Source organism: Barbus barbus (assembly GCF_936440315.1).
Source record: "Barbus barbus genome assembly, chromosome: 6".
Classification (NCBI taxonomy): domain Eukaryota; kingdom Metazoa; phylum Chordata; class Actinopteri; order Cypriniformes; family Cyprinidae; genus Barbus; species Barbus barbus.
The window spans coordinates 29,406,256-29,429,811 of NC_136734.1; the positions used below are offsets into that span (position 1 = coordinate 29,406,256).

Consider the following 23,556-nt stretch of genomic DNA (forward strand, 5'->3'; position numbering starts at 1 on the left):
GAAACATTACAATGCCAAATAACAATTATCCAATAACGCAACCAGGCAGAGTGGTGGGAGAGGGGAGACTAAATAGTCCGTGGCAATTGGGAACAGCTGTGGGTGTAATGAGTGGGACAGGTGTGTGTAATGTGACAGGTGTACGTGATGTGGCAGGTGTACGTGATTACGTGAGGTGAGTCCAGGTGGAAGGGAGATGGTGACCTCTGGTGGCGACAGGGAGAAGCGCAGGGCCCGGACTCGTGACATGACCCCTCCTTTAAGGAACGGCTTCCAGACGTTCCACAAGATCCCCCCAAAAGTCCAGAGGGAGGTGGAACAGGGGGAGGGATGGTGGGCCAGGCCCGTGTAGAGGAAGGGAACCTGGGCTCTGAGGCAGCGCCGGCGGGATGGAGACCCAGGGCAGAACCGGCGGCCACCACCGCGGTGAGTGTGGAGCTGCCACCCTGGAGTGGGCAATGGTGGGCTCCACCGCTTCAGGGGGCACATCAGGGTGAGGAACATCAGCAAACACCGCTCTCACGGGGGCTTCGTGAGCGAACACCGCTCTCTCGGGGGCCTCGTGAGCGAGCACAGCTGTCTCGGGGGCCTCGTGAGCGAGCACAGCTGTCTCGGGAGCCTCGTGAGCGAGCACAGCTGTCTCGGGAGGAACGTGAGCGGTCACCATCGCCTCGGGAACCTCGTGAGCGAACACCATCGCCTCGGGAGGAACGTGAGCGAACACCGCTCTCTCGGGGGCTTCGTGGGGGAGCACAGCTGTCTCGGGAGGAACGTGAGCGAGCACAGCTGTTTCGGGAAGAACGTGAGCGAGCACAGCTGTCTCGGGAAGAACGTGAGCGGGCACAGCTGTCTCGGGAGCCTCGTGAGCGAACACAGCTGTCTCGGGAGGAACGTGAGCGAGCACAGCTGTCTCGGGAAGAACGTGAGCGAGCACAGCGGTCTCGGGAAGAACGTGAGCGAGCACAGCTGTCTCGGGAGGAACGTGAGCGAGCACAGCTGTCTCGGGAGGAACGTGAGCGGTCACCATCGCCTCGGGAACCTCGTGAGCGAACACCATCGCCTCGGAAGGAACGGGAGCGAACACCGCTCTCTCGGGGGCTTCGTGGGGGAGCACAGCTGTCTCGGGAGCCTCGTGAGCGAACACCGCTCTCTCGGGAGCCTCGTGAGCGAGCACAGCTGTCTCGGGAGCCTCGTGAGCGAGCACAGCTGTCTCGGGAGGAATGTGGGCGAACACCGCCGCTTCGGGAGCCTTGTGAGCGGGCACCGCCGCCTCGGAAGCCTTGTGAGCGGGCACCGCCGCCTCGGAAGCCTTGTGAGCGGGCACCGCCGCCTCGGAAGCCTTGTGAGCGGGCACCGGCGCCTCGGAAGCCTTGTGAGCGGGCACCGCCGCTTCGGAAGCCTTGTGAGCGGGCACCGCCGCTTCGGAAGCCTTGTGAGCGTGCACCGCCGCCTCGAGAGGATCGTGAGCGGGCACCGCCGCTTCGGAAGCCTTGTGAGCGGGCACCGGCGCCTCGGAAGCCTTGTGAGCGTGCACTGCCCCTTCAGGAGGATCGTGAGCAGGCACCGCCGCTTCGGAAGCCTTGTGAGCGTGCACCGCCGCCTCGGAAGCCTTGTGAGAGTGCACCGCCACCTCGAGAGGATCGTGAGCGGACACCGCCGCTTCGGAAGCCTTGTGAGCGTGCACTGCCGCCTCGGAAGCCTTGTGAGCATGCACCGCCGCCTCGAGAGCCTTGAGAGCGGGCACCGCCGCCCTGGAAAGACCACGAGCAGACCACGCTGCTCGCACCGACATCAGCGAGGGTTCCCGCACGCTGCACATCAGACCAGGATGCTCTGGAAGCGGGCGCGAGGCACTGGGCGCAGCCACCGCCGTCCCCCGGATCGCCGCCTCAGAAGAACTGTGAACGGGCTCCGCCGCTAACCCCAACCTGAAGGCTGAGCCGCTCACCTGCAGAGCCAGGTTAATGTAGTCCTCCAGCGACTCCCCGGGGTCCCAGTATGGTACCAGGGACTTGAAGGGCTCAGCCAGGCCTCCCCAGAAGAAGACCATGAGGCAGGTCTTCTCCGTCGCCGACTGACGAGCTCCTCTAATGAAGTCCCTGGCATAATCCTCCATGCTCCGGTCTCCCTGGCGGATGTGGAGGCACCTCCCTGCTGGACCCATCTTGCTGGTTGCGTTCTGTCACGGTACGGCGAAGAAGCGCCGCGAAAAGATGAAGTCAGGGTCCAAGTGCAGGGAAGGTGTTCTTTAATTAGAAAACAAAAGGCCAACACGGCACAAAAAACAAAACATAAAAGGACTGGGATACAAAAACGGCAATGAGGTGCGTGTATCCCAGCCCAGAGCCAACACTAGAAACATTACAATGCCAAATAACAATTATCCAATAACGCAACCAGGCAGAGTGGTGGGAGAGGGGAGACTAAATAGTCCGTGGCAATTGGGAACAGCTGTGGGTGTAATGAGTGGGACAGGTGTGTGTAATGTGACAGGTGTACGTGATGTGGCAGGTGTACGTGATTACGTGAGGTGAGTCCAGGTGGAAGGGAGATGGTGACCTCTGGTGGCGACAGGGAGAAGCGCAGGGCCCGGACTCGTGACAAGAACAAAGTCACCATCTAACAGCTTTATGTTCTCTGTTCTCATGCTCTGAAATGTCAGTTCTATAGTTTTGTGACATTTACGTTCTTCATTTATACTTGTGAAATCAACTTACACTGCAAATGCCAGGATATGTAACTAAGAATGCCACATGACGCTGAAAAACTAAATTGTAGTTACCAAGAAGCAGCTCCTAACTTTGTAGTTAACTTCAAATACCACCATTAACAAAGACATATTCACATATTAAGAAAACACGTTTGGTATAATGTAATATGTGATTTTTTTAAATCACTGATCTCTGAATATGACTGGCATTTCCTGAATTTAGGGCAAGAAAATTGTGCATAGTTCCTTAGAAATATGAGTGGGAAACCTACCCACTGGCTTACGCCTCTCTTAAAGTGCTTTACATAAAGGAAAATGAGATAAAAATGATAATCACAGAAAAACAAGGAATTTTAAAATGATATAGAAATTTATTTAAGAAGAATTTAAAACATTTAAGAATAGAAAATGATTATACATAGCGCAATCAGTTCGGACGTAGCACAGTGCTCATTCAACAAATGCACAGCTAAACAGATGAGTTTAATTTAGATTTAAATCTGATTTCTTCTGGAAGCTGGTCCCAACTGCAGGCAGCATAATAGCTAAAAGCGGACTCCGCTTGTTTTGTGTAAACCCTTGGTATTTCTAACTAACTCAATCCTAATGATCTGAGTGGTCTGTTAGGTTTATATTCAGTGAGCATATCTGCAGTGTATTTAGGTCATAGGCCATTGAGAGATTTATAAACGAGTAAAAGTACTTTAAAATCAATCCTAAATGTAACTGGAAGCCAGTGTAAGGACCTGAGGACTGGTGTGATATGCTCAAATTTTCTGGTTCTAGTCAGAATCCTGGCAACAGCGTTCTGGATGAGCTGCAGTTTCCAGACTTCAGTTTTCTCCTTGTTTCACTGAAGAAAGTTCTGGCACATCTAACTGTTAATTTCATCAATGCATTGGCAGAGGGAGTCAATGGGGCTATAGTCATTTGGAGATAACGCTAGGTAAATCTGGGCATCGTCAGCATAGCTGCATAGGCAATTTGGTTCTTTCTCATTATTTGACTTAGTGGGAGCATATACAGGCTAAACAGGAGCAGTGCAAGAATTGAGCCTTGTGGGACTCCGCATGTCATGGCCATCCACTTAGACTTATGCTCTCCTATACTCACATAATAACCTCTACTTTCTAAGTATGACCTGAACCATTTGAGTACCATCCCATAAAGCCCGACCCAGTTTTCCAGTCTATCTGGAAGTATGTTATGATTGACAGTGTCAAACGCAGCACTAAAGTCTAGTTGTACCAGCACTGATATTTTGCCAGAATCAGAATTGAAGCAAATATCATTTATTATCTTAATAAGCGCAGTCTCTGTGCTGTGATGCGCTCAGAAACCAGATTGAAAATTATGCAGGTATCCATATGAGTTTAAGTAGTTGTTCAGCTGATTCAAAACTACCTTTTCAATAATCTTACCTATGAAAGGAAGATTTGATATTGGTCTACAGTTGTTCAACATTGTCTTATCAAGATTGCGCTTTTTCAGAAGGGACTTAACAACTGCAGTTTTAAGGGAGTTTGGAAAAGTCCCAGAAAGAGATGGAGCACTTATTACCAACACTGAGCTCTGACTTAAAATCTTCACAGAGGCCAACATCTGTCCATTTTTAAAAGACAGAACTGTTCATGGCATTTTTAAGTGGACCGCTTTTAATTTCCTTGCTAGATAGACAAAATCAGTGTTGGCCATGGGTGTCAGAAATGGCTACAATAACAATAAGGTACATAAGTTTTAAATTAAAGTACAAGTTGGTGCCAGTGGAGTAAAAAATAGCAGTAAATTGGTTAAATGTGCCAACAAATTAAAATCATCACCTCTGCTTCCTCTTTTGTAAACTCCAGATTCTTGAGGCTCTGCCAGCCATTCAGTTCCCATCGAAATCTGTCGGATGTCACCTACAGGCAGAGACATACATTATTTAAGTGTGTATTTGTGTATGTACTGGTGTTTTCAGATCATCTTTCATCTATTCTCTCAGTGTGTATTATATGCATGTTGTAGTGCAGCGGCAACATGCTGTACTAAATGGCTGAGATTTGCAGTTTAAAGCTGGAGATCCCTAGTGGCTTAATCTCCTGTAGTGCACTGCGTCTATGTCCGGCTTAAAAAAATGGCCATCCAGACATGATGTACATTGTGTAACTTCGCATAAGCATGCAACAGTTTATATATAGTGTATAGAGACAGTATGTACCATAATAGTATGTCGTTCTGAATTGAGAATACCTTATATGTATATGAATTATGACTGTAACAACTAATTTAGAAAACAGATAATAATACTTATAGACCAGTCTTTTAAATTCAAACTAAAATATAGCAATAAAAATCATTCTGTATTGACACAATAATTAGTTTTATTAAAATTAGCATTAATTGTGTATACACTTAAAAAATACAATGCTAATATTTAAATTTTCAATTTTTCGTTTATAAATTTTTCGTTTTTTTATAAACATTTTCTAACTAAAAATCAACAAGCTTTTATTTTAAGTAAGTACCGGTAAGTATATGTGCTGGCAGTTTTAGCGCTGCCGAGTGAAGCGTGTCAGTGAATGAAATGTCACAGTTTTGCATTTTGCTCTGAAACCAGAAGTGTAGCCTAGATTTATGCAATGTATTCGAATGGAAATCTTATACTGTATTACAGTTAGTCATTTTAGTGCATTAGCAACTGTCAGCCACGTTGGTACATAAATGAGCAGTCTGAACTTATTTACCCAGCTCATTTTTTATTTTGGTTATGCATGCTCATTAAATAAATGGAAATTGACAGTAAAGAAAACTAGGGTTTCTCTGCTTAATTTTGAAAACAATGTTACAATGCAAAAAAATGCTTATGGTCCTAAAAAGGGCTCATTTTATTAATAAAAAAATATAATTTCTTATAATAAACTACTTGAAGACATCAATAATAATTACATACAAATAACTTAATGTTAAAAAATGTTTAAATTAGCCATAGTTGAAATGTGAAAATCCGTTTACTTATAAATATTTTTTATTTGAATTTTCATTCATCTTTGCATATTTGTAATATCCAATTGCATCTTCTTACTGTGAGTTGGGGTCCGGTCTCTGCGTCGCAGTCCGGTATTTCTCCCAGAATCCTCTTCCAGGAGGGGGAAGTACTGACCCCCCAGTACTTCCTGTTCTACATAATACCCCGGAGAATCCGAGCCAAACACACCAAACCCACCCCGATCCAGATCATCCTCTCTAAATGAGTGAGGACAAGAATAAAAAGGGGAATACAATTACACCGACATGCTAAATGAAACAGTTTTTCATACATTTTATATTTCATATGTGAATACCTGTGTCCGTAGACAGGGGAAAGAATAAAAACATCATGTCCCCCAGGTGTGTCCACTCCAGGTGAGAGGCCAACTGACCCAAGCGTGCTGGGTGGGGTGGGAGAACCACTGCACGGACTGGTGGACAGCGGCTGTCAATCAAAAACATGCACAAAATAGCCTCAGTGTGAAGCTAATGACACTTTGTTGTTGTTATTACACTAATGCAATAGAAAAGAATTACATGAAAATCAGCTATTAGACCATACAAATACCAGACAAGTAAAAGCATTTTTTCAAATATAGTTGTACAGTATGTTAGTCTGGTGCAGTTAGTTTCACTAGAGGGCAGGACAGTGATCGGTCACACACATGTCTAAAGACCTTTGACTAATGAAGGACCAAGAGTGTGTTTCAAAAAACGATGATAGTGTTGCCCTTAGCAACCATGAGCACTGCATCAGTCAGTTAGCAATGAGGAAAAGCATAGCAACAAGCAGCAGACAGCAACCCAGGAACAAGAGACACGAGAATCATGTACACAAAAAAACTCTGATCGATTTATCATTTGCAGTTATCAGTGGGCATTGTTTTATTGCACGTAAATATTTCAATATGTCCTTTTATTCTTTAGTCATTTTATCCAGCTGTTCATTTATAGTGCCATCTCTAGGGGTGACGTGAGCGACATACCGTTAGACATAATTAAAGCCCCGTTCACACCAAGAACGATAACTATAAAGATAATGATAAAGATATAGTTCTAAAAATCGAATCTAAAAATAGCACAGTCCACACCACAACTATAACGATAAAGGCACAGAGAAACGATATCAAGAATCCATCCTGCTATAATGAGCTCGAGAATTTAAAGCGGCAGACAAGTGTGCACTTAGAATATACAGACGATATCGTTTGCTGGTGTGGATGCTAATATCGTTGTCTTTATAGTTATCATTCTTGGTTTGAATGGGGCTTAAACCGATGGGGTTAAACCTTTTGTCAACCGATTTATCGTGGTTACACGCTTATGGGACATTGCTGTGCTACGTGGTCACAAAATTTTTTTGTTTGCATTTGTTTTTAAGCATTGCATGATGAAATGCAATCAGCAATGAAAGAGAACTCATTTTGCTATATGCACGTGAAGATGCTTCTCATAGAGCGTTGGAGTATTGAACGTTATTTTTGCAGCTTTATAGGCCTTGAACAGTTAATATATACATAATTTTGATATCATAAAGATGTTATTTAAAGCAAAACTAACTATATTTTGATATACAGTGCCCTCCATAAGTATTGGAACAGTAAAGACTAAATTGCTCTGTTGGCTGTGGAGTCAAGGCATTTGCAAATATGATTAAAAGATGAATATGAGGCAAAACTACAGAATGTCACATTTTATTATTAGCCGTTTCAACGCATACATGTTTTGCCAAATAAAAAGAACAGCACTTTTAGAGTTCATCCCACTCATTGATGTGAGCATAAGTACTGGGACAGTTGAACATAAGGCAGATATAAAAGATTAAAAGCTATTATTTAGTTGCAGATCCCTTACATACAATCACAGCAGTGAGTCTGTGACCATAGACATCACCAGACTCTTGGTCTCATCCTTTGAAATACTTTTCCCAGCCTTTAATGCAGCCAATTGTAATTGTTGCTTGTTTTGTGGAGTTTTTACTCTCCTCTCCAGCTGGTGAAATTCATGTTCAATCAGATTTAAATCTGGAGATTGACTTGGGCAATCTAAGAATTTCCATTTCTTTGCCCTTATAAATTCCTTGACTGAACTGGCAGGGTGTTTTAGGTCATTGTCCTGATGCAATATGAAGCACTTCCCAATGAATCTGGTGGCATTTTCTTGAATATTGGTAGGCAAGATGGTTTTGTATCCTTCCAAATTCATTCTGCTACTGTCATCATACATTAAGTCATCAGTAAAGTTGAGAGGACCTGTTCTAGAGAGAGCCATGCATGCCCATGCCATGACACCACATCCACCATGCTTTACAGATGAGGCTGTATGCTTGGGATCATTTGCAGTTCCATTTTTTCCTCCACATTTTTGCTTTCCCATCACTTCATCTTTGTCTCATCGGTCCATAAACACAGTTCCAAAACTCTTCTGGCTCACCTTTGTGCTTTTTTGCAAACTCTAATCTTGCCTTTCTATTTTCGGTGCTGGTCAGAGGTTTGCATCTTGCTGTGTAGCATCTGTAATTATGTGTCAAAGTCTCCTGAGGACAGTAGATTGTCAGAGCATCACATCAGCTTTCTGGAAGTTGTTGGTGATTTTACAGATGCGTCTTTTAGGGTTAATTTTCACAGCTTTTATGATTTGTCTGTCATCAACTACTGTTGTTTTCTCAGCCGATCAGGTAGTTGTTGGTTGCTGGTGTCGCTGGTGGTTTCCAAACTCTTGATTTCTCCATGCCCTAATTGACTTCCTCTTTTCTTTTAGCATCCAAATCACTTGCTTTTCTCTCAGAGTCAGCTCCCTCATCTTCATCCTGGTTTGTGTGTGTCATCATCGAATGCAAGATTCAGAATGCAGAAGTAATGGATATAACTGATACGACACATTCCCTGCTTTTAATATCTGAAGAATTAATGCAACAGGACACTGCCGATCACTTAGAAAGACCTGTGAGGCAACTGTTCCAATACTTATGCTCACATCAGATAGAGGGATGAAACTCTAAAAGTGCTGAACTTCTTAGCTGGTAAAACATCTATGTGTTGAAACACCCAATAATAAAATGTGACATTCTATAGTTTTGTCTCATATTCATCTTTTAATCATATTTGTATATGTCTTGACTCCACAGCCAACAGAGCAATTTTGTCTTTACTGTTCCAATACTTTTGGAGGGCACTGTATATCCTTACTGTGAAATAAAATGGCTTGTATCGTGATTTTGGTCATATCGCCCACCGCTAGCTGTATTCCATTCAGTAATTCACAAGCATACACTATATCTGCTCTGTAATTGTTTATTTATTCATTCAGGAAGGATTTAAAATACTCTTTCACCATAAGTTGATCTGTAATTATGTCAATAACCATTATGTCCTTTAGATCACCGATGTGGATTCATTCATGAGTGAAGGTCCACTCCGCTTCGCTGTGTCGTGACTGTGAGGAGAGGACACATGTGCAAGCTTTAACTGCATCTGTCTGATACTTGTATCCAGAGCAACCATGGAACTCTGGCTACCATGGCAACAAGCCATATGGAACTCATTCACTGCTCTGAGATGCACTCATACACACACACTCGCACAAACTACATATTAAATGGATACACTTGAACAAACACATTGAACTATCCTGGCACACACACACACACACACCTGCAGGGCGAGTGGTTTCCAGCGGGCGTTCTTCAGCAGTGCAGGGGTGGAGCCCAGAGTGTTCTGTGGCCTCTTCTTCAGCGTGAGGATGACTCCACTCGGATCCTCACGGAGACAATTGACCAAATTCTTCAACTGCCAGCCCACCTGAAAGAGATGATTTAGAAATAACTAAATATAACTAAATAAATAATGTTAAACTAAAAAATATGCCATAATTTATTTAAAATACATTTATTTCATACAGAGTATACATCAAATCCATATTTATTGACAAATCATGTAAGACTTACAGATATAAAATTATAATTAAACTTTATTTGGAGTAGTTCTTTATTGTGCAATGCACATTTCTTAATATTATGTGTTTTAAAATGTGTTTTATTATCACTATTAATAAGGATTATGTGATCTCTGTATAATATCAGTCTTTAAATGCAAGATATTGAAAGTGTAGCTGAACTATACTTGCAATAGTTCCACTTTAGCGCAATCAAATACACTTTAGTTGGATTCAGCACTACTTTCGCACAATTAAAGTGCGTTAAGCAAAAAATGAGATGTTCCAGTTTAGCAGATTTTAGGTATACCATTTTAGTATATCAAAAGTAGTACAATTGCAAGGTAGTTTTATTAAGCACATAAATATGTAAATGTGTTTGTAGTATAATTAGCACAAAATAAATGTATTTCAATATATATAAATATATATATATATATATATATATATATACTGTATGTCTGTAAAAACTTTTAAGAATAAAATATTTAAATTTGGAGTAAAGAGAAATAGTGGCTGGGGATTAAATCGTGGTCATGTAGTAATTTGTTGAACAAATGAACAAATGGCCACATTTTACTAAAACGGTGGAACCAATTAATAAGTTGTGAAAACAAATTTTTAATTCGTGGACACAATTTAACTGAAATGAGGTAATGAATTCTTAATTTGTGGCCACGATAAATATATTTTTGTCCACATGACATGTGCGCGGGACTCTGTAGAAAACAATGTTAGAGAGCAAAAAATATTTATGGCCCTATTTTCTTAATGATTTCCTTAATGAAAAATATAATTTCTTATGAAGGAATTAGACATTTTTAGACATGTTTATGACAGGCTTCATGAGATCCACCTGAAAACCCTTAAGCATCAGCCATCAGCTGATTATCAATCATACCTGTGCAAACATTACTGCACATATGCTCTGATGCAAGGTTAAAACAGATGTCAACCTGACCCACGCAATGATACACACCACAGTTTGGTGATTGACCTGAATGACCTCGTCACCGGCGTGGATCTTCTTACACTGATCTGCAGGAGACTGCAAGAGAGAGACAGAGAGATTAATAACCCTTGCTCATTATAGAAATAAATCGGACACCAGGTATTTCCGTGTACAGCATCATACATGCATAAATGTTGACCTTCCCTATAAAGGGTTTGAGTTTGAGGGTCTTTTAATCAAAATCTCACTCATCTGGGCTGCGTTTCCCAAAAGCATTGTAAGCCTAAGAAGATCATTACAGTGGTGCCAATGGTTTCGACAATCAACAAAGCATGCTTTTGGAAAATGCCTGTACACAAATAGCTAAATATTTATTTCAAAGAATATTTTCATAATCTTTTCAAACACAGTAAACTGTCATTAGATGATGATTCTATGCATTAGTGACTTACAGTACAAATCTTGCAGCGACAGTCAACCTTAGATTAAATGTCTTTTTCAAGGGTACAGCAGGTAGACATTTTCAAACCTTTTGGGGTTTGACCAATTTTCCCAAATCTTTAACCACTAAACCATGCCACACCAGTCCAGAATATTATTCAGATGATTTGCTCTGATGTGTCATTCTATAAGCTTGATGAGGAAGATCGTCCATTGTGTGTTAACTGTTAGAAATCAATGAATTCTGTTCTTTCAGCAGCTAAAAAAAGGCTTGTAGCTTGAGTCCAACCTAACTGAACACGTGCATAAATGATTTAACAACAGCACTGGAACAATCCACCATTGCAAGCCTCACTCTACCCAGCTCTGAAATCAAGTGCATGCTCTATGCGGATGACCTGGTTCTGCTGTCCCCACAGAAGAGCTGCAGCACAGCATGTGCTTTATAGAGCACCACTGCTTGAAATGGGCACTGACAATCTGAAGGAAACCAGAGCTGGTTTGCCTACAGATAAGAAGTCCTATCGCACAGCATCACAAATGATGATCTTAAAATTGATCTGGGTTTAATCTTGGTGTTGAAGAACTCAGATGGTGCTTTACATTGGGCCCTATGAAATCTGATTTTCCCAAATTCTTTTTTTTTTCCCATTTTAATTTTTCTGGATTCCATTTTTTGTATTTTGTTTTTGTTTTAATGATTAAATGAATTAAAAAATATGTCTAATTAATTCAAATCATGAAGCTTACATGATTTAACAGCAATTTATTAAAAAAATTAACACAAAATTACATTTTTAAGGCCCTATGAAACTCTTTTTTCTTTAATTCAATTTTTCTTTAATACAATTCTGTTTTCCATTAATTGGATTCCATTTTAATGGTTTCACTAAATTTTAATAATCAAAATAATCTCTAAGTAATTATTTTATTTATTTATTTTTCACAAATACTGTGTTGTGTGTTTACATTTTTCTGGTAAATAATTTTGCTGGTAAATATTCCTTAAAAATTATTTTAAATTATTTTATAGTAGTACTATCATTGCATTATGTAATATATTTCTGTCATAGTTTCTTCAAGTTAAACTGAAGTTTTATTTTGATGGTTTGCTGTGAAGACCTTTGAGTTTCTGTTTGTATATGATATGACGATAGTTTTTCTCACAAGAAACAGTAAAATGCTTATGAAGTGTAAACACATCAGCACTGGAGCTCCTCAGGGCTGCGTTCTCTCCCCACTGCTCTTCTCCCTCTACACCAATGACTGCACATCTAAAGACCCCTCTGTCAAGCTCCTGAAGTTTGCAGATGACACCACACTGATCGGCCTCATCCAGGACGGTGACGAGTCTGCTTACAGACAGGAGGTTAAGGAGCTGGCTGTCTGGTGCAGTCTTAACAACGTGGAGCTTAACACGCTCAAAACTGTAGAGATGATCGTGGACTTCAGGAGGAACCCCCCAGCTCTCCCCCCACTCATCATCATGAACAGCACTGTGACTGCAGTGGAGTTATTCAGATTCCTGGGCATCACCATCTCTCAGGACCTGAAGTGGGACATTCACATTGACTCTATTGTGAAAAAGGCCCATCAGAGGTTGTACTTCCTTCGCCAGCTGAGGAAGTTCAACCTGCCACAGGAGCTGCTGAAACAGTTCTACTGTGCCATCATTGAATCCATCCTCTGCACTTCAATAACTGTCTGGTTCAGCTCAGCTACCAAATCTTACCTCAGAAGACTACGGAGGGTAGTCCAGACTGCTGAGCGAATCATTGGTACAACCCTCCCCACTCTCCAAGAACTGTACTTATCCAGAGTGAGCAAAAGGGCTGGTAAAATCACTCGGGACCCCTCACACCCAGCACACTCCCTCTTTGAACTGTTACCGTCTGGTCGACGTTACAGAGCTCTGTGCACCAGAACGACCAGACATAGAAACAGTTTCTTCCCTCAGGCAATCCATCTCATGAACACTTGAACTCTTAACAATAAACATGAAACACACAACACTATCATACTTTTTATTTTTATTTTACACACATACTTATTACATTTCAAATTTGCACCAAACATACCTGTACATACTGAATTGTCTATTTTGTATATTGTGTTTGTGCTATTTGGCGCATTGTCCATTTTTGTATATTATATTTATAGTATATTTATTTTATTTTTAATTAAAAAAAAATATTTTTTTACTATCTGTGTCCTGTGCTGTTGCTGTCATTCTGTCACACTGTGGAGTTACTGTCACTAAAACAAATTCCTCGTATGTGCAAACATACCTGGCAATAAAGCTAATTCTGATTCTGATTCTGAAGTGACTCTCAGAGCAGTTCCAGAAATTATGTTCATGTGTTCATCTACTCATATATTGAGGCGGCAGAGGCTGAAAACACAGCAAGCATCACGCGTATGTGTGTAGTAAACGAAACCACGCGTCTGCACCATTCATTCACACAGAATGTGCACACTGTAAAAAATGACCATGATTTTAATGGTAAAAAACTGTTAAATGGTTAATGGTAATGGGAAAGAATGGTGATTTAAGCAATTTTGAGCGTGGCATGGTTGTTGGTGCCAGACGGGCCGGTCTGAGTATTTCACAATCTGCTCAGTTACTGGGATTTTCACGCACAACCATTTCTAGGGTTTACAAAGAATGGTGTGAAAAGGGAAAAGCGTCCAGTATGCGGCAGTCCTGTGGGCGAAAATGCCTTGTTGATGCTAGAGGTCAGAGGAGAATGGGCCGACTGATTCAAGCTGATAGAAGAGCAACTTTGACTGAAATAACCACTCGTTACAACCGAGGTATGCAGCAAAGCATTTGTGAAGCCACAACACGCACAACCTTGAGGCGGATGGGCTACAACAGCAGAAGACCCCACCGGGTACCACTCATCTCCACTACAAATAGGAAAAAGAGGCTACAATTTGCACGAGCTCACCAAAATTGGACGGTTGAAGACTGGAAAAATGTTGCCTGGTCTGATGAGTCTCGATTTCTGTTGAGACATTCAGATGGTAGAGTCAGAATTTAGCGTAAACAGAATGAGAACATGGATCCATCATGCCTTGTTACCACTGTGCAGGCTGGTGGTGGTGGTGTAATGGTGTGGGGGATGTTTTCTTGGCACACTTTAGGCTCCTTAGTGCCAATTGGGCATCGTTTAAATGCCACGGCCTACCTGAGCATTGTTTCTGACCATGTCCATCCCTTTATGACCACCATGTACCCATCCTCTGATGGCTACTTCCAGCAGGATAATGCACCATGTCACAAAGCTCAAATCATTTCAAATTTGTTTCTTGAACATGACAATGAGTTCACTGTACTAAAATGGCCCCCACAGTCACCAGATCTCAACCCAATAGAGCATCTTTGGGATGTGGTGGAACGGGAGCTTCGTGCCCTGGATGTGCATCCCACAAATCTCCATCAACTGCAAGATGCTATCCTATCAATATGGGCCAACATTTCTAAAGAATGCTTTCAGCACCTTGTTGAATCAATGCCACGTAGAATTAAGGCAGTTCTGAAGGCGAAAGGGGGTCAAACACAGTATTAGTATGGTGTTCCTAATAATCCTTTAGGTGAGTGTATAACATAATGAAATTACACTATTTAACTGTAAATTTAAGTTAAAACTGTAAAACCTAAAATGTTGTTACCATACCACAGCTGCCGTTTTTTTACCGTAAATTTTACGGATTTTTTTTTTACAGTGCAGGATTCATATTTATTTATTTATTTAATTAATTCATTAATTATATCAACTGTAAATGCCACACACTGTCATAAAGCATAAAAACGTAGTGGGAAACTAGTATGGTTACTGTTAACTGACACTATCAATATCATTTTCAGTAACTGAAATAAATCTCAAATAAGATTAGATTAAAGACTTAACTTTTACAAAAAACAACTAACTAAAATAAGTTATAGAAGTAATAAATAGAACTAAATAGAAAAAACTAATAAAATGACAAGAGTAGGGCTACATCATAAAATTGAATAAAACTAAGTATAAGGAACATTTTATGCATTTTACCAATGACGCACATTGTCTGAGATCTTTTGATTCATTGTGATATTTCATTTCCTACCTGAACCCTAAACCTGAAAAAAGACAAACCTGAAAAAGGTCGACAGTTTAAATGACCATCCTGGCATTCCCAGGCGGGATTCTCCAAAAATTGTGCCAAGAAGTGAGGCATGCAGCTGTTTATAATTTTAGGGTTTGGATTGGTGGGATATATATGTGACCCTGGACCACAAAACTTAAGTGTCAATTTTTCAAAACTGAGATATATGCATCATATGAAAGAATAATAAATAAGCTTTCCATTGATGTGTGGTTTGTTAGGATCAGGCAATATTTGGCTGAGATACAACTATTTGAAAATCTGGAATCTGAGGGTGCAAAAAAATCTAAATATTGAGAAAATCGCCTTTAAATTTGTCCAAATGAATCTCTTAGCAATGCATATTACTAATCAAAATGAAGTTTTGATAGATTTACGGTAAGAAATTTACAAAATATCTTCATGGAACGTGATCTTTACTTAATATCCTAATGAATTTTGGCATAAAAGAAAAATTGATCATTTTGACCCATACAGTGTATTTTTGGCTATTGCTACAAATATACCCCAGCGACTTAAGACTGGTTTTGTGGTCCTGGGTCACATATGAGACGGGTAAAGAATAAATCCAGCTCTGAACTCACATTCTCTGTGGTTCCAGTGATCACATGAAGACCGTCATATGTGGACTTGATGTACATGCCCTAAAAAGAGGAAAAAGGCTTTTGTCAATCATAAAATCAGTCAATCATAGTACAACACAGCTAGATTTATACAGATTTTTCAAACGGTGCTGAAGTGTATCATTTCTGTCATTAAATGGAACCACAAAAACATTGATTGTTTTCAAACAGCTTTCTCATTCTTGTTGTTGGTCACACAAACAGATCCCATTTATTCGGAAATATTGTAATTACTAATTCTGAGCACATGAAATGACTAAGTCGTATTTACAATTGTGAAACTCTGAATTCTAGATGATACAATGGACAAAACAGCTCATAGACAAGTATAAAGTTAATCAATCTAGTTTGTGTTTGCTTGTTTGAAAAATAAAAATGGTTAAGTACCAAATATATATATATATATATATATATATATATATATATATATATATATATATGCACCATATATTTTCATAATTTTGAATTCAGATGTAGTTATGGGTATTTAGGCTACTTTCATGTTACGTTTTCAACTTAAATGCATGACATGCCGAATGCTCAACTCGGAGGTATGAAATTCAGGTGCACTTTGAGACAGCATATGTCTACAAATAGTTGTCTTTGAATATATAACTCTGCATGTGCATTCTCATATTTCTGTTGATTATAAAAGGGATATTGACATTGTCTACTCACCAGGCCCTCGCTAGGCATTACGTTTGTCAGATGGACAACCTCTAGGTGGGCAGACTGTGACACCAACGAATCGGACGACAATGAAATAATGTGCTCACAGATACCTGACAGAGTCTTGCACTGCAAAGAGAGATAAAGACAGAAAGACAATAAGAGAGAGACAAACAGTGTTGTCAGTCCATGTTTGCGGTTCTACAGTAAATCTCTCAGTCTAATTATAGTTGTTGAACTGGAAAGGAACAAGGAACACTGGCAACACTGCAACAATACGAACCATTCACAGGAAAGGCATTCAGCGTCATGAAATGTACCCATAATCTATAATGAATCGTCATTATTAAGTCATATGCTATATTTATTCATGCTATATTCTTTCTTTCATATTTTTCTCTCTATTTGTCTCCATCCGTCTATCCCTCCCTCCCTCTCTTTCTGTTCTACAGGCAGTGATCCTGAAGGGAGAAAAATTCACAATCTGCATTATTAAAGATATCCAACCTTAGGCTAAACACACACATAACAGATTTTTGCTTCAGAGCAGGCTAGATACATGTGACTCCACAATCACGTTTCACTTGAAATATACTTTTAAAGGCTGTGTGAGTGAGAAAAGTGTGTCAGTGTGTGCTTCTTTACTATACTTGTAAATACTAGTAAACTATACTTGTAAATACTTTACTATACTTCACATCTACTGTAAGTGCAAATAGCATATTTTCTTAGCGATAGATACTATTTACACTAAGTGCAAATAGCTATAAATTCTATTTACGCTATGTATTTACATTTTAATTCGAATTATTAAATGGATGCCACCTTATTGGGACAATAAAGCCTTCTCTACACCTACCCCATACTCTATTTTCAACTTTTTGATTATTTCCTTTATTTTTATTGAAAATAAATGCCTTTCCGATGAGATATGAGATTTGAAAAGGGAGAAAAAACTTTTTTGGCAAAAGGCGGGTTCAAACTCTGGTCGATCGCGTCAAAAAGCACGCGCCTTACCATCATCACCGCTGAAATCAATATTTAACAAGTGTCTTTTTTCAGTGTTGAGTGTCCCAATCACACCTTGGTGGGCGGATTTAGTGTAAATAGCCTCTGCCAACAAGGCAGGCTATTTGCACTTAGTGTAAATAGACACTACGAATCAAAATGATATGCTCTCAGTACAATTACTAGAGAGTGTACAAGTTTGTGTGTGAAAAGCAAGTGCGTGTAGCTTGAGAAACACTTACCACATGTAGAATCTTATTCTCAGTTTCATACACTGTGCAATCCTGAGAGGAAAAGAGAAACACATACATTAAAATAATAATAAATGACTGTGCTGTTTGTGTGTGTTGAATACCAAAACACTCTCTCTCTCTCTCGCTCTCTCTCTCACACACACACACACACACACCTGCTGTACTATGGTGGTTAGCTCTAGACAGAGCTGAACAATGTTGTTCTTCAGCACTGAGTACTCAGAAACACTGACAAATGGAGACCTGCAAACAAAGCAAAACACATACACGAAGAGATGAACACAAACAACTATCCATACCAATCAACAAGAGCTACATTTTTCTTTTTTTCACATTTTAAACATGACATGACCCAGGCTGGACTCAAAACCTAGGTTTCAGGATAGTTTCCATTAGCAAAAAATGCAATTAGTTTGCTTTTCGTCTGTTATTTTGGCCAGCTTATCCAGATTGTTTGACTTCAGTACCAGTGATTTCAGTCCCATTAAATTCTATGATATTATGTGACGTTCAGGTTTGATCTGTTCAGCCCAGGTGAGTTCATGCTCTGTTTAGATCCGTTTAAGTACCTGTCCAGCCAGGCTAGTAGATTTTTAGCTGCTCCGATGAGGTCAACGACTGAAGTCAGGAAGTCGTTGGGAAGGCGTCGCGACACCCGTCCGTCATAATGGCCCCCACGGCGGCGGCCTGTGATGAAGTTCTGCAGATACTTAGCGGATGCATTGAGTTTGTGCGACAAAGTCCGCAAATTCTCGGTCTCTAGACCATAGTTCTGCAACGGGAGAAAAAATTTTTTTTTTAGGTATTTATGCTACCATTCAAAAGTTTGAAGTTTGTAAGTTTTTTTTATTTATTTTATTAGAGAGTTGGACTCGTGATCCAAAGGTTGCGGGTTCGAGTCTCCGGCCGGCAGGGATTGTAGGTGGAGGGAGTGAATGTCCAGCGCTCTCTCCACCCTCGATACCACAACTGAGGTGCCCTTGAGCAAGGCACCGAACCCCCAACTGCTCCCCGGGCACTGCAGCATAAAATGGCTGCCCACTGCTCCGGGTGTGTGTTCACGGTGTGTGTGTGTTCACTGCTGTGTGTGTGCACGTTGGATGGGTTAAATGCAGAGCACGAATTCCGAGTATGGGTCACCATACTTGGCTGAATGTCACTTCACTTCACTTCACTTATTTTATTCACCAAGCATGTATTAAATTGAGACAAAAGTAACAGTAAAGATTTCTGCGTTGTTACAAAAGATTTATATTTCAAATAAATGCTGTTCAGAACGTTCTATTTATCAAAGAATCCTGAAAATAAAGAATATATAAAGCTTAACAGTTAAAGTTTTTAACTGTGATAATAAGAAATGTTTCTTAAATGCACCAAATCAGCATATTAGAATGATTTCTGAAGGGTCATTTGACACTAAAGACTGGAGTAATGGCTGATTGCCATCAGAAATAAAATACATTTCAAAATATATTTAAACAGAAAGCTGTTATTTGAAATTGTAGCAATATTTCACAATATTACTATTTGTTTTTTTCTGTAGTTTGCCTTGGGAAGCATAGCTTCTTACATAACATTAAACAATCTTACAGACCCCAAAGTTTAGTGTATATACTGTTTGACAAAGCCTGATAGATTTATTATTTTAAAATGTTCTTTTCAATACAAATTCCAATAACAGTTTTGTCAAAGAAGGTCCAATTTAGTAAACCGAAGCACAGAAGTCAATCTCATGGCTGATTTTATCATTAAGACAGAAAAACCCATCAAGCTGCATTCTCACAGTATGTACAGAGGGTGTTCACTATACACACTAACCAATTACTCAGAAATAAAAGACTGCCTACACTGAGAAATGAAATAAAGCACACAATCAAGTCTCCATTCATATCTGGCAAAGGCATTACTCAGAATAAATGTCATTTTCTCAGAACTATTGCTTGTAGACCATGGAACTGCAAAACCCATCATTTCTGTGAATCGATTGGCTGAATAGTTCAATCACTGGACCATTCTGACTGTTTCAAAGCTTTTAGTGGCTAACAGAAGATATTATCACGTTAGTTTTGGGTTTGTTTATAGTATTAATCAGCTGGACCCAACATCTCTCATTTATAGACAGGAGGGGTTTTCCGACTCTTGATTTTTTTTCTTTATATGGTGCTTGTTGGTACCTGCAGCACTGCTGTGTCATTTTCTACAGGCATTACTGTTGTTCTCTTATCTAAGCACCACAATCGCTGCATAAATTAGAGCCACAATGCATATTAATATGCAGACATCCATTAACTGTTCCAACCATTATTATAAATAGATCCTTATATAAATAGGTTCAACAGTAAGATCTTTGATGTTGTTCATGACACCTTCTTAAAAGCTCTCCGAGGCGTCTTTAGAATCAAAATGCGTTTTCAGGTAGCTATGTATATCAGAAAAAACAGCAGAGACCCAAAGCAAAGAGAAAGATTTTAAAAGAACAAACCCTGGAAGGTCAGCAGAATCCTGTGAGGATTTAGGAATGATCTGGTGACAGGTGACTCTTGTTTTAAAGAAGGTTCAATGCAACATTTATGAGGAGAAAAAGACTTTGAGATGGTGCTTCAGAGGCCAGCCGTTGTGTGTTGCTTTACTTCCACTTTTGTACGTTTTTGTTTTTTTAATTCTGTTCACCTCACGATACCCAATAACATACTCCAGCGAGATTCTGTAATGCATTTTTTATTTTGTATTGTGTAGACTGTTGAAAAATTAAGTAGAAATTTCAAGCTGAATTTAATTTATGCATTTCATGAACTTAGGATGTGCCTCCACATGGTCTGTGCCACTGCTTGTTAATTTCAGGCATGCTGAAATATTTCTGTTAGGTCTTGCACTTTTTTCAAATATTATTTTCTTTTAAAGCCAGATAGAATTTGCAAATGTAAAAACCTAATTTTAGCTAAGTGATTGATAGACTGGTGACTCTAATGTATGAGATACCATTTTAACGGCGCCAATAGCCTTGTAAGCAGTGCACTGAAATACAGCACCGTTGTGAGATGGGCATCCTGAGTCCATCTCACAACGGACTCGAGGACCAATCCCACCCCCTTTATCTTTCTCCCACTTCACTTCCTGTCAGTTCTGATCTGTCCTGTCATAATAAAGGCAAAAATGCCAAAAATATATATTTTTAAAAAGATACCATTTTAAATTTATCTTATATATATATATATATATATATATATATATATATATATATATATATATATATATATATGGGAAGTCGTGGCCTAATGGTTAGAGAGTCGGACTCGTAATCCGGTCTCGGGCCGGCAGGAATTGTAGGTGGGGGGAGTGAATGTCCAGCGCTCTCTCCACCCTCAATACCACGACTGAGGTGCCCTTGAGCAAGGCACCGAACCCCCAACTGCTCCCCGGGCGCCGCAGCATAAATGGCTGCCCACTGCTCCGGGTGTGTGTTCACGGTGTGTGTGTGTTCACTGCTGTGTGTGTGCACGTTGGATGGGTTAAATGCAGAGCACGAATTCCGAGTATGGGTCATCATACTTGGCCGTATGTCACTTCACTTTCATATTTTTTTTTTTTTACATTTTAGATTTCTATATTTAATATATTTACTTTAAAGTTTAAATATAGTTTAAACTTTAAACTATATTTACTTCTAAAGTCTGTAGAAACAGGCATTTTAATGTCAAGTGGTATTGTTATTGTTTACTATTATATAAAAAAGTTGTTTTCATTCATTTAAATTAAGATAAAAATTAATAATAAAATAAATACAATTTAAAAAATGTAAATAACAAAATAACTAAATTCAAATAAAAAATATACAAGACAAAAATGTTCAAGTTGTTTAAGTTAACATACTAAAATGTGACCCTGGACCACAAAACCAGGGTCATAAGGGTCAATTTTTCGAAATTGAGATTTATACATCATCTGTATAAATCGGAATAAATAATCTTTCCATTGATGTATGGTTTGCTATGATAGGATATATTTGGCCGAGATACAACTATTTGAAAATCTGGAATCTGAGGGTGCATCTAAATATCTAAATATTGAGAAAATCTCCTTTAAAGTTGTCCAAATGAAGTTTTTAGCAATGCATATTACTACTAAAAAAAATTAAGTTTTGATACATTTACAGTAGGAAATTCACAAAATATCTTCATGGAACATGATCTTTACTTAATGTCCTAATGATTTCTGGCATAAAATAAAAATCAATAATTTGGACCCATACAATGTATTTTTGGCTATTGCTACAAATATATATTAAATATAAAATTAAATATAAATTAATTAATAAAAAATTAATAAAAATGTGAAAATCCCTTTTTGTTTTATTTGTAAATTCAACTTTTTAGTTTAAAAATTTTTTTATTGAAAAAAAAGACAAACTAATTCAGAAATAGTTATCAGTGTTTATATACTATTTTTGAAAGCTATTTCGAAAACTTTAGAAAAATTTGCTGTCGTATTTGATCAGATCTCCAATTGTTTTGGAACCCTTTTACATTTATTGCTGTCCACTTCTTATTGTTTAACCCCAAACGGCTCTTTACTAAAAACCTGAAATCTGCTTCTGAGATGAATTTGCATGAACAGCTGTGAGGATGTTAACTAGTTCGATTTAACTCCTCCTCTCTCTCTCTCTATGATGCATGAGTTCCTCCCGCAGCCAATCAAAACCAAAAACGCATTTTCCCTTCGCTCCACACACTCCCTCCTCTTTTTGTGTACTGGTTGGGAGATCCCCGCTGGGTGCTAATCATTCAGTGTTAAGCGGAGTTTGATTAAAATGTCTGTTGTTTCATTAATACAAAACAAACACATCATTATCACAGCCAGTCTCTTTTACACACACACACCAGTGCGCAGAGTAAGTCCACAGCCTCCAGAATGAGCTCCTGGTGTCCGATGCGGGTCACGCCAAGCTCTTCCAGCTCCTGATGGGTGATGTGAAGCAGCTGCTCTCCGGTTATCTGCTCTCTCTCAAACGTCCTCATATACTGCAGCAAACAGTCGTCCAACCCTGAGAGAGAGAAAAGTACAACACAACCATGTGATCAATTCATTTATGTCATGTAATAAACTTAAAACGTGACCCAGTGTAATGGCGCTTCTCTCTATACAGAGAGCTGTCATTAAGATGATTAATACACAACGCTCACACACACACACATGCGCGCGCGCGACGTGCAAACACACCGTAAACCTGCCAGTGATGTCAAGTGGCTAATTCCTGTAACAGTTTGTGCTTTATCCTAAAAAAGACGATAAACCACTTAGTGATTACAGACACGTCTCTCAGAACGAGACACACACACACGTTCTCTGAACATTCAGAACTTGCAGATACACACTCTGTCCTTCAGAACCAGCTCTGTGGTCTCAAATGCACACACAAGATAACCTGTGTGTTCGTTTCCCGTCATGTGTATGTGTGTGTGTGTGTGTGTGTGTGTGTAGGATGTCCTTCAGCTAAACAGACTCTCTCTCGTGCTCATTCTCTTCATTCTCTCGTTCTGCTCCAGCTATACGGGCTGCTTGGCAACCGTTGCTTAGAGACGGGGAGGTAAGCCTGCACAGGGAATGATAAAGGCCTCCATTTCCTACAGTCCTACACACACATACACACGTCCATACTGGAAAGGAGCATGCATACACACACTGCAAACATAGATGCGCATTTCACACACAAGTTGTCTTCACAGCTAAAGGACATTTTTGTGATTTAAGCAGCACTTATAACATCCAGCAGAATTGTAAATAAACTATTAAAAAATATATTTCTATTGC

The 23,556-nt window shown here is 39.7% G+C and overlaps 1 protein-coding gene across 1 annotated transcript in view; it reads right to left on the reverse strand.

Moving 5' to 3' along the window:
- The window catches only part of LOC306871887 (connector enhancer of kinase suppressor of ras 2-like), a gene marked incomplete at its 3' end in the record, with an annotated part of 44,570 nt that overhangs the window by 9,015 nt on the left and 11,999 nt on the right, over nt 1-23,556 (reverse strand). The window contains exons 2-12 of the mRNA XM_079420121.1: nt 22,626-22,789; nt 18,318-18,520; nt 17,904-17,991; nt 17,737-17,778; nt 16,496-16,615; nt 15,779-15,838; nt 10,632-10,700; nt 9,373-9,519; nt 6,034-6,164; nt 5,775-5,935; nt 4,531-4,611 (exon numbers count right to left, since the gene is read on the reverse strand). Of these exons, the coding sequence (XP_079276247.1) occupies nt 4,531-4,611; nt 5,775-5,935; nt 6,034-6,164; nt 9,373-9,519; nt 10,632-10,700; nt 15,779-15,838; nt 16,496-16,615; nt 17,737-17,778; nt 17,904-17,991; nt 18,318-18,520; nt 22,626-22,789 (1,266 nt within the window). The remainder of the gene's footprint in view (nt 1-4,530; nt 4,612-5,774; nt 5,936-6,033; nt 6,165-9,372; nt 9,520-10,631; nt 10,701-15,778; nt 15,839-16,495; nt 16,616-17,736; nt 17,779-17,903; nt 17,992-18,317; nt 18,521-22,625; nt 22,790-23,556) is intronic.